Source organism: Panulirus ornatus, chromosome 2 (assembly GCF_036320965.1).
Source record: "Panulirus ornatus isolate Po-2019 chromosome 2, ASM3632096v1, whole genome shotgun sequence".
NCBI lineage: Eukaryota > Metazoa > Arthropoda > Malacostraca > Decapoda > Palinuridae > Panulirus > Panulirus ornatus.
Genome location: NC_092225.1, coordinates 20,343,055 through 20,355,415, shown reverse-complemented (window position 1 = coordinate 20,355,415; position 12,361 = coordinate 20,343,055). Strand labels below are relative to the sequence as shown.

General features: G+C 38.2%; 1 protein-coding gene across 2 annotated transcripts in view; it reads right to left on the bottom strand.

The window, feature by feature from the left end:
* Positions 1 to 8,045, bottom strand: part of LOC139753998 (uncharacterized) — a 74,251-nt gene extending 66,206 nt beyond the window's left edge. The window contains exons 1-3 of one of the 2 annotated variants that reach the window (XM_071670955.1): positions 8,018 to 8,045; positions 6,877 to 7,258; positions 5,666 to 5,800 (exon numbers count right to left, since the gene is read on the bottom strand). In XM_071670955.1, the coding sequence (XP_071527056.1) occupies positions 5,666 to 5,800; positions 6,877 to 7,258; positions 8,018 to 8,042 (542 nt within the window). In that variant the 5' untranslated portion in view covers positions 8,043 to 8,045. Of the gene's footprint in view, positions 1 to 5,665; positions 5,801 to 6,876; positions 7,259 to 7,823; positions 7,917 to 8,017 lie in introns of those variants that run through there. The other variant, XM_071670964.1, reaches the window with a different exon arrangement.
* Between the last annotated feature and the right edge of the window lie 4,316 nt (positions 8,046 to 12,361).

Genomic DNA, 12,361 nt, shown 5'->3' with positions numbered 1-12,361 from the left:
CAAAAGGGTAAGAGAGATGCGTGGAAATAAAAAGTGTGGTTGAGAGAGCAGAAGAGGGTGTTTTGAAATGGTTCGGTCACATGGAAAGAATGAATGAGGAAAGATTGACAAAGAGGATATATGTGTATATGAGTGGATGGGTCATTCTTTGTCTGTTTCCTAGCCAGGTATGCATTTTACCAACCAACCTCGAGGGGTGGATGAAGAGCTGGGTTAACTGTGGACCAAATGCTGCAACCATGATTTGAACCTATGCGCTTGACCGTGGGCGGCTCATAAATGAGTCATGGTCAGGAATGCCAACCGCTATACCACAGGATTCCTTTACCCCAGTCTTTACACCTTTAGGCCTAACATGTGACTACACTCATATGAAGTTTCATGGTAGTTGGCCATATGTAACTTTACCTTCCAGACTATAGCAAAAGTCCTGCTTGTTTCTAATGTTCAACAATCACCAAGTACAATTAGCCTGGATAGTGTTTTATATCAAGTGTCCTACCTTCCAGCAATTTCTTGTATTGTCATCCCCCAAGAAGGGAGCTCCCAAAGGTAATAAATGTACTGTGGCAGGGTAATAATAGAAAAACAATAACATACCAGTTCAGAGCATTTCTGAGTTAAATGTGTTTTCATAATTCAAAATCTCAAAATAATAGCATATATATGTATCATATATATGTAGGTTTGGATGGTATTGCAGTGGAATTTATTAAAAAAGGGGGTGACTGTATTGTTGACTGGTTGGTAAGGTTATTTAATGTATGTATGACTCATGGTGAGGTGCCTGAGGATTGGCGGAATGCGTGCATAGTGCCATTGTACAAAGGCAAAGGGGATAAGAGTGAGTGCTCAAATTACAGAGGTATAAGTTTGTTGAGTATTCCTGGTAAATTATATGGGAGGATATTGATTGAGAGGGTGAAGGCATGTACAGAGCATCAGATTGGGGAAGAGCAGTGTGGTTTCAGAAGTGGTAGAGGATGTGTGGATCAGGTGTTTGCTTTGAAGAATGTATGTGAGAAATACTTAGAAAAGCACATGGATTTGTATGTAGCATTTATGGATCTGGAGAAGGCATATGATAGAGTTGATAGAGATGCTCTGTGGAAGGTATTAAGAATATATGGTGTGGGAGGCAAGTTGTTAGAAGCAGTGAAAAGTTTTTATCGAGGATGTAAGGCATGTGTACGTGGAGGAAGAGAGGAAAGTGATTGGTTCTTAGTGAATGTAGGTTTGCGGCAGGGGTGTGTGATGTCTCCATGGTTGTTTAATTTGTTTATGGATGGGGTTGTTAGGGAGGTGAATGCAAGAGTTTTGGAAAGAGGGGCAAGTATGAAGTCTGTTGGGGATGAGAGAGCTTCGGAAGTGAGTCAGTTGTTGTTCGCTGATGATACAGCGCTGGTGGCTGATTCATGTGAGAAACTGCAGAAGCTGGTGACTGAGTTTGGTAAAGTGTGTGAAAGAAGAAAGTTAAGAGTAAATGTGAATAAGAGCAAGGTTATTAGGTACAGTAGGGTTGAGGGTCAAGTCAATTGGGAGGTGAGTTTGAATGGAGCAAAACTGGAGGAAGTGAAGTGTTTTAGATATCTGGGAGTGGATCTGGCAGCGGATGGAACCATGGAAGCGGAAGTGGATCATAGGGTGGGGGAGGGGGCGAAAATTCTGGGAGCCTTGAAGAATGTGTGGAAGTCGAGAACATTATCTCGGAAAGCAAAAATGGGTATGTTTGAAGGAATAGTGGTTCCAACAATGTTGTATGGTTGCGAGGCGTGGGCTATGGATAGAGTTGTGTGCAGGAGGATGGATGTGCTGGAAATGAGATGTTTGAGGACAATGTGTGGTGTGAGGTGGTTTGATCGAGTAAGTAACGTAAGGGTAAGAGAGATGTGTGGAAATAAAAAGAGCGTGGTTGAGAGAGCAGAAGAGGGTGTTTTGAAATGGTTCGGGCACATGGAGAGAATGAGTGAGGAAAGATTGACCAAGAGAATATATGTGTCGGAGATGGAGGGAACGAGGAGAAGAGGGAGACCAAATTGGAGGTGGAAAGATGGAGTGAAAAAGATTTTGTGTGATCGGGGCCTGAACATGCAGGAGGGTGAAAGGAGGGCAAGGAATAGAGTGAATTGGAGCGATGTGGTATACCGGGGTTGACGTGCTGTCAGTGGATTGAATCAAGGCATGTGAAGCGTCTGGGGTAAACCATGGAAAGCTGTGTAGGTATGTATATTTGCGTGTGTGGACGTATGTATATACATGTGTATGGGGGTGGGTTGGGCCATTTCTTTCGTCTGTTTCCTTGCGCTACCTCGCAAACGCGGGAGACAGCGAGAGAAAAAAAAAAAAAAATATGTATCAATAATAGCATATATATGTCTCCTTCCATATATCCAACACTCTGAGGTACTATTTATACACATTAAACTTTTGTGCTTTAAATCACAATTATGCAGGCCTAACAGACTTGGAAAAGTAAGCTTCATTACTATTACTAGCATTACTTTAGGGATCAATCTAAGATCTTTTGCACTTCCTCAAAGAGAGGAAGGTGCAAGATCTACAAAGAAGAGACTAGAGGGACCACCAGATAATAAATATTTGGAGTATAACCAGAACATACCATAACAAGAACAAAATTTAAAGAAACTGAGGCATCATGATATAAGAAAGGAACTGAGAACTCTGAGAAATACAATCAGTATGACCATAAATTCAGTTTAGTACAGGGGATTCAGGATATACATAATCAGAGAAGAGGGTGAATTCATTAAAAGGCAAAAGAGGTCTGATGGTCTTTTCTAGATATCCTAGAGGCCCTTCAGTTACAGCAAGCAATTAAACTGCATACAGAATCTACTAATAGTAGACAGGGAGGTGCAGAAAGGATAAAACACATAGAAACAACTGAAAATAGTGGGCAGGGAGCTGCAAAATGAGTAAAACTAGCAGCTGTTCAATTAGAGGACAGAACTAAAACACATGTAGAATCTATTGGCAGTAATGGGCAGGGAGGTTTAGAGAGAGCAATTTCAGAAGCTGTTCGACAGATGCAGAGCATTAAGACTGATGGAAAGTAACACAGAAAATTAAATGAAGCCATTGAAAGAATAATATGAAGTTAGAGAAAGGGCAATCATGGAAGTATATAGCCTAGTTGATGGACAGTTTAAAAAAGTAGAGCACTACAGGATGAGTGCTTGTTAGCTAAAAGAAAGAATTTAGAGAAAGTCATAGACACAGAGGTTGACAATTCAATACTGAGGGATTTAGCTGAAAAGAAGGAGGCTACAAAATTACAAAGATCAATAAAACGGGGGGGGGGGGGGGGGGGGGGGGGGGTAATAGACATGTTTGGAAGATCATACACCAGATAAGGAATAATGGGGAAAGAAGCATCTAAAGATTGCTGGAGGTTATGGAACTGTCAGATACAATTTTGGTAATCCCTTATCCCTGGGGATAGGGGAGAAAGAATACTTCCTACATATTCCCTGTGTGTTGTAGAAGGCGACTAAAAGGGGAGGGAGCAGGGGGCAGGAAATCCACCCCTTTCGTTTTTGATTTTCCAAAAGAAGGAACAGAGAAGGGGGCCTAGAGAGGATATCACCTCAAAGGTTCAGTCCCCTATTCTAAATGCTACCTCGCTGATGTGGGGAATGGCAAATAGAAAAAAAAGGTTAAAATCAACACAATTATAATCATATTCAACTTGTACTCATCAAGCTAGGAGGTACTTAGGCAAATTAAGGAATTTAAAAACAAGGTGGAATACAGTGGGATATTCAGTAAATGTGATAAGTCAAAAGGCAAAAAAAACTGTAATAGCCAAATGAAGCAAAAGAACAGAACAGTTCCACAGCACTGCAGAGACAGAAGGCAAGTCAGATGGTAATATCAGCCTGAAGGCAATGTACTGAAATGTTGATGGACTAACAGTTAATGAAAATGAACTGGAAGTCAAGGATCATGTAAGGGAAAGTGCATATGATATTGTTGGAGTCATGGAAACTAAGGTTACTACTAAGATTAGATCTCACCAGATCTGCTCAAATGTATAGGACAGTAAGGAAGGGAAAAAAAGGCAAAGGAGAGGGAGGCCTGACCCTCTTTATCAAAAATAGCCTCAAGTTTCAAGAGATAGTGGAGGATGGTTCATTCAGACTACACATAATGGGGAAGAGTAATTGTAGAGAAGAAATGCATGGTGGAATTAACATTATATATTCCTCTAAAGAATGGGAATGGTATAGAACAAACATACAATAACAGTGAAGGAACAATCAGGATGGTATATGAACCAGTAAAACATTCACTTCTAAGAATTAGTAAAGTAATGATAGTGGGAAATTTCAATTTTAGAGAAAGACTGGGGGAATTTGTATTCTCATGGGGAGAGAGAGTCATAGACACTCAAGTCTTTAAAATGTATATGGGAAAATTTCTAATACCAGCATGTCAGTGAACACACTAGGAAAAGAACTGATATACCTTATTCATCTTCACATTTACCAGCATAGATAATACAACAAATGAAAGCAGCTTTACTGAACTTAAAAAAACAAATGCATACACTTAAGTATAAAACAGTTTAACTCCAACAATTAACATACACAATTTAACAAAGTCATTGAATGACTTACCTCTTGACAGTCTTGAACAAAGGTTCTGTTTTTTCTGACACAACATAAACAGTGTGCTTAGTAATAACTTATGCACCTTGCATAATTTGATAGGAGGCATGCTGTATCAAATGAATATACAATGCTCTGTTATGTGAGAACCAACTTCCAACATCATAGGTCTTCAGAGAAGTATCCACTAGTTCTTGTAATAAGCTTCAAACCATGACTGTTGTGTCAAAGGTAACAAAGACAGAGTGAAAAGTAACTGCACTAATAATACACCTAAATAAGACATGCTTCATAAGTAATCTTAAAGTAAGTGTTGTTCCTTACCCAGACACGAGATACCATTCCATGAGATCTATCTCCTCATACTAGAAAGGCATTCTAAAGGAAATATCCAAAGGATAACTACTGTAGGAAACTGAAAAATTAGGATTTACACTACACATGTAGATTTCAACCATGGTCTTGTGATTTCAAAGGCAACAGAGAGCAAAAGCATAATGACTGTGCCTTAAACACACCTAATATGACAAGTTTCATGGGCAATCTTAAGTTAAGTGTTCTTGTTGAATACATGTACAATGTCTACAGAATACAGAAAACCATCTGCTAACAGTAAGTACACGTTTTTACAAAAAAATTACACACAAGTTGATACACCTAACATTCACCATGCAACAAACATAAACTGTTGAGTACATCATCCCATGATAGTTCTGAATCAGTCCTGTGATTTTAAGAGTGTCACAGATTGCACATTAACTCAATTAAGATATGATGTAATGAGCAATCTTACTGAAAGTTTTGTTGCATGATGTAACACACAAATAGATGGTAATAAAAGAAAATATGAACATTTCAAATGAAAAATGTCTACACTAGACAACTACAAATACTAAATGCATTAACCTTCCAATCCATAATTCTGGTGCCCTAAACTGAGATGGTTTAAATGCAATTTCCAAAAGCTTTCAAAATTTTGCAAAAGAGCTAAGTACTCTTATTCCATGCTCATACAAATTAAATTTCAAACTTACGTAAGGGACTTGACATTTTCCTTACTCTTGTAAATGGAACCAAGCCTGAGACTCTCTCCATCTACATCTAAGCTCATCAACTCATTTCCTAATTGTTGTGCAGCAAACTCTGTCTTACAAGTCACTAACATATTTCTGAAAGTTATGAAACAAAATAGTATTTCTACATTAAGAAAACATACATCAATATCTTCTAAAGCTATAGATTACATCCTAAATATAAAACAGAATGCATGTGCACATTCTCTCTCTACCACATTACTGTATAATCAGATTACACAGTTCATATTGGTGATCATTATGGATCAATACAACCCTACATCTTGAGAGCTGTATCCTACACTTTCAAAATGATATACCTCTTGATATTCAGACTTAACACATTCTTTACCTAGAAATCTAAGAGGAAAGGGAAAATCTGTGATCAATTCTATCAAACTCACTATCTACATCCAGATATGCCACTCCTTACATAAACAATTCAATGCAAGACTTTCTCCAACACAACAAAAACATATATGGATCTTTTCCATACCAGCAAGTATCACACACATGCACACATTAACATGAACATTCATTCTATCTTTCAATCACTTTTTTGAATAACAGGATCATTCAGAGACAGTCTACATGTAGGTGATGCAAAAAGAAGAGACAGCTACCAGGATCAGAGGAGTGCAACTTAAGAACCACTAGAGGGCTAGCTCCCTATGCAGCCTTCACAAACCCACCCACCTAGGTGTTGGGAGGGTTAGTGATGGCTGTGTAATAACCAAATACTTCAGTGGTTGCCAAGATGCACTCCTTTGACCCAGTTAACTGTCTTTTCTTTCTGCCTCAACTACATATAAGCTACTATATCTTGAATATTCTTAACATGAATGACGGTATGTTTTAAACAATCAACCCTAAGCACTTACTTTTTTGAAAAATCCCATGCACTTTAACATTTCTTTTGAGAGATGAATTACTTGTTTGATGTTTTTTTTTTTTTTGAAAAAGATGATAAAGCTAGTAATTTAAAAGTAGGTGCACTAAATTCTGTGGCAGTATAAAAAATATCCCTAGTAACAGTAAGCTCAATCATCATAAAAATGAATTCTACTAAAATACAAGTGAAATTAATAAATACCAAAGGATGTAAAATTGATAAATACCAAAGGATGTATAATTGATAAATACCAAAAGAGAAGTTTCTAAAAATACTGCACCTGTTAACCTTGACATCAACTGCCTGCTTCATTAAATCCAGCACTTCTACAACATCTGGATTCTTTAGGTTGTCTGAATGCTTTGGAAGTTGAAATATAATGTCCCACAATTCCTTAGTACTTGTATCTGCATTTCTTGACTTTTCATTTTGATCATCCACTTTGTGGTTCCCAGTGTGTTTACTCTGGTCTTCCACTACGGATTCCTTGAATTTCTCATCCTGGTCTTCTGGTAGTTGGACTCCTGATTTCCTTTCCTCTATTGAGTGGTCTAATACAGGTGTCACTAACAAGGTGGATGTGACATTAGATACAGGTGTAGTCTCTGGTTTTACTGGATTACCTGTCATGATTATATCCTCTGCCATGGTAAAAAGCACATCTGAAAAAGAAAGTTATTCTGAAATTTACATAAAAGCTCCAGCACTCTTGACTTTCTAGAAGGCTTAACAGAAAAGTTTACATATTTTTTTCTTTCATACTTTGGCATTAAAATAGTAAATGCTTGTTTATAGTCCGACCTTGTCTTTACATCTTATCAGCCACCTAAATTTCTTCTTTCAAGTGTAAAGTCCAGTGACTTGCTTTTCACTTTATATCTGTGTTTGTCGAAACGAGATACTTAAAGGAAACTTACTACGGATAAGCATTTACCCTACTGCTTAGAAGTGATCTGTGTTGAATAAACCTTTCAATACAGTTTCCGTCAAAATGAGTAAAATCTGCAAAACTGTTCCCAAATAATACACTTTTACCACATTTTCAAAACTCTGGGCTTTGGCATAAAACTTTGAAATCACAACCTGCACCTTCAGCAAATTGCACTACTAAGGTTGTTAACACAACTTTCACATCTAATTAGTAGCATCAACAGTTTAGAGATAAATGAACTGCCATAATAGCAATGATAATTAATTTAATGGGGGTACTATAAACAAGAGCCTAACCTCAATGGATTGATGTAAACAATTCTGGGCACCCAGGTTGGAGCGTCCGAAATTACAAGTTTGTCGCTTTGGGTGCATATTTTCCCACCTGCCTCGTTTTCCTTTGATATAAAATTATAATACTTATGGATGGTTCTTTTGAACATATCTCTTCTTAAAAGACCTAGGGACCCTAGAATCTGATAAATTATTACCAATGGAAAGAGCGTGTATGTGCATGATCCAAGCCGTGTCGTAACGTGAACAGATGATTTAATATTTTGTCAAAAACACTTTTTAGGCTAGTATTTTTTTTTTTTTTTAGCAAATACCGGTAATTTCTCATTAATTCGAAAGGAGGGATATTTCTTATATACTATAATGTAGGGTTAAAGAGCCGTTTTTATAATACTTAATCTAATAAAATCAGGCACTAGGATGGGGTTATGTATTACATTATAGCAAATGAACTTCTTGGTCGCCCGACTTAGCGCGAGAGGTAAAAGGTGGCTACATCCTGAGAAACCCTGACAAAAAGAACTTACCCAGCCGATCCCAACCCATCTAACAGTAGGAGGGGCAGAGGCAGCCAGAAACCTAAAGGTGATGATCCGATGGAAATAATAAATAGCTCGGACGATAAAGAAAAAGTTTTTACCACAGACCAGAGCCAGACGCAGTTTAGTAAGTACTTGAAATATACAGTGAGGAGCCGACAAAAAGACGTTGCCTTCCGACACACAAAAGATCATATGCACTGGAATGGCAGATCCCTTAGCAAGTCACTTACCGCAATTACAGGAGCTCAGTGCCAGACATAACATCGACCGGAAAAATATTAGCAATATAAAAAAAAAAAGTGGTGCCCTCATGGACCTGCATGTACACCCAACCTGAGGCTCTCGACAACCACCATTACAAAGGTCTCCCGAAATCCAAGAAAGTTGTCACGGGGGTAGGCATACTCCAGTTCCAGACACTATTAAAGTTTAGATAAGTTCACCCCAGCTGAGTCCCACGTACTAGTTCCAGTAACATTGCAAATGAAAAAACAAACCAGCAGCAGCAGTGCGATACTCTGATACACCCATAAAGAGAGTAGTCTTTGGGTCGTGAATAATAATCGGTTGGTACATCAGGGGCCTAATCATTTGGTGGAAGTCTCGCAGTTGCAAACCTTACACACAGACGGATCCCTTCAAGGAAAAGCTACTAAGCGCTTTGATACTTGTGCTGAGCTGATCCACAGGTTATTTGGATAAACTTTTAGTTAAGGATTTGATAACTGACTGCCACAGGACAACCATATATCAATAAAATACTATTGGCTTTATTTGTCGGAAATCTTTAGTGTGCCAAATGTCTCGTTTACATAGGTAAATGACATCAGAAAAACATTGTTGAAGTAGATATTCTTGATAAAACAGGTACGACAAATTATAAGACTCACTCTATTCAGAAAAAAATATATGGGTCATTTGGAACCTTTCAAAATGTTCTTGACTTTTGCATGATGAAAATTACTTTGCATGATGAAAAATACTATCTTCTAGTAATGTACAAGTTAGTTTTCCTAAATTATTTTGATATTGATACAAGTCCATGAAAAAGTCTTCAACTACTTGGAGTTTTATGTTTCCGCCTGTCTTTGTTGCCGAGGGGTTCAGGTGGTAGCAGAACCGAACCCTCCAATGATCTTTGCTCCTAATATACGCGATTTTTATTGATTTCACAAACATTGGGAGTCCCTTATATGAGCTGGACACTATCTGACTAGTACGTTTCCTAATATCTTACTTCTCTCTGAAGGCCAACTGTTAATGTTCACACTAACCATTTTCACACTTCGAACTAGTTGAAGATGTTCCCTTAAGACAATTCCCAAACAGCAATCATCGAGGACCTTAAATTTCCAACCACTGATATCATCTATCTTAATCCTTGTATCCTAACCACCACTTCCTTCGTTTCACCAACTGCTCTTAACTGTACAAACTTTAGAGCCTTTTCTTCTATTTAATTTTTTCCTATGAGTCTAACAATCGTCTCATAATCAAGTTGTGGGGATTCCAACATACAGCTTTGGTAATGGTTAAATTCCCATAGAGTGGGAATATTTAAGCCCTAACATTTATAATTTTCAATTATGTGGAGCACATCACTACCTATAAACTAGACCGCAATTACCAGTTTTCACAATGTTTTCAAATGTTTTCACCTCTATTCCTTTGCACTGTAGTCACACAACCTCACTTCAGCTGATCGCACTTGTTAATGCATCTCTATAAAACACCTACGACTGCCCTATCTAACCAGTTATTGACTGTTCAGTAAGGCTGAATGTACTAAAATGTGAAAATCCATATTGTATTTATCCTGTATAAATCACTGCCTTACTGGTGAAATATTTGCCTTTTGCTGAGCAAGTAACTAAGGGTATTGTTGCAAAAACGGAAGTATATATAACCTCTTCTAAAACCATATCTTCTAAGTCGTGCTTCAACTGTTCTTGTTTTGAGGCCACTAAAGCAATGGACTTGGCATATGACCTTTTAAAGACACTTCCTTATCTAAATGCAGAATCCTCTCCTCTTCTTCCAGAGTAGTCTTTTGTCATAATCACGTTACACCTTATAATGTAAATTTCCTCTCCTTTTTTTTGTTTTGACAATGCTGTAGCTGTTATTCCCATTGCCAAACTCTTTTTGATCCTTTTTTTTCTCAACTCCACCTTGGTTAACTCTTTTTCTTCTCGCCCCCTGATGCCCCTTATCAAATCCAAGTCTCATTGTATATCTTTTTGGACAGTCTGAAAAGCACATCTTTCTCTGAACCAAAGCACGGAATATGTATAAATTGGATGGCGGCCATACTCAGTGCCTCTGAACTCAAGCTTGTGCTTCCTTGTCTCTTCCATTTACTTTGAAACCGATGTATAATCCATTTAATTGCTCTCAACTTTTGATTGTTGTATCTTATTTAGTTAAGGAAGATGTAGAGGCTATCATTGTTTCCAGCACTAGTCCTTGAGCTGTATAACTGATCCTTGTCTCCAAGTCAGATGGCTTACCTTGTTTAATTATTTAGCATTGGCAGTGAGAAAGCAGGCATCATTTTTGATTAATTCCTTTTAACAGTCATAGTCCTACTGCGGTCTGTGGGAGTACCATGAAACATTTAAAAATACTGGCCTCAAACAAGGATTCTGGCAGGTGAGTGTGGCTGAAGCCAGAAATTCCTGACAGGGGATGACTGTGTTGTTGATTGGTTATTTAGGATTTTCAATAAATGTATGGATCAAGGTGAGGAGTCTAAGCACTGGCGTAATGCATGTATGGTGCCATCATATAAAGACAAGGATAAAAAGGGTGTGCTTAAACTATAAAGGTATAATCTTGTTGACTGTTACAGGTAAGTTGTATGGGAGAGTAGTGACTGAGAGTGTGAAGGCATGTGCAAAGCATCAGACTGAGGAGGGACAGTGTGGTTTCATTAGTGGAGGAAAATGTGCAGATCAGGTGACTGCTTTAATGAATTTGTGTGAGAAATACTTAAACAGATGGATTTGTATGTGGCATTTATGGATTTGAAGAAAGCATATGATAGGTTTAAGAGAGATGCCTTATGGAAGGTCTTAAGAATATATGATGTGGGAAGAAAATTACTAGAAGCAGAGAAGTTTTTATAAAGTGTGTAAGGTGTGAATACAACTAGAAAGAGAGGAAAGTGAGTGGTTCCAAGTAAAGGATGGTCTGTAGAAAGAGTGTGTCATGTCACAACTGAAGTTGAATTTGTTTATGGATGGTATGGTGAGGGAGATAAATGTGAATGCAAGAATCTTGGAGAGAGGCGAGTATGCAGTCTGCAGGGGACGAGAGGGCCTGGAAAGTGAGTCATTTGCTTTTTACTGATGATACAGCACTGGTGGTAGATTAGAGAGAAACTACAGGAATAGGTGACTGAGTGCAAAAAAATGTGTGAAAAGATGAAGTTGAGAGTAAATGTGTATAAGAGCAAGGTTATTAGGTTCAACAGCATTGAAGGAGAGGTTAGTTGTGATGACAGTGAAAGGAGAAAAGTTGGAGAGTAGTGAAGTTTCAGATACCTGGGAGTGGACCTGGCAGTGAATCGAACTGTGGAAATGCTAGAGTAATAGGGTGGATAAAGAGGCTCAGGTTATGGGAGCACTGGAGAATGTGCGGAGAGAGATATTGTTATCTAGGTGAAAGGGCAAAAATGTGTGTTTTAAGGTATAGTAGTCCCAACAATATCATACAAATGCAAGGCATGGATTATAGATGGGAATGTGAGAAGGAGGGAGGATGTTTTGGAAATGTAATGTTTGAGGGCAGTACCTGGTGTAAGGTGGTATTATCGAGTAAGTAAGAAAAGGGTAAGAGAGAGGTGTGGTAATAAAATGTGTTGAAAAACAGAAACAGGAATGAGTGAGGAAAGGTTGACAGAGTATATATGTGTCAGAAGTAGAAGGAACAAGGAGAAGAGGGAGACCAAATTGCAGAAGGTAGGAAAGAGTGAAAAAGATTTTGATTGACCTGGGC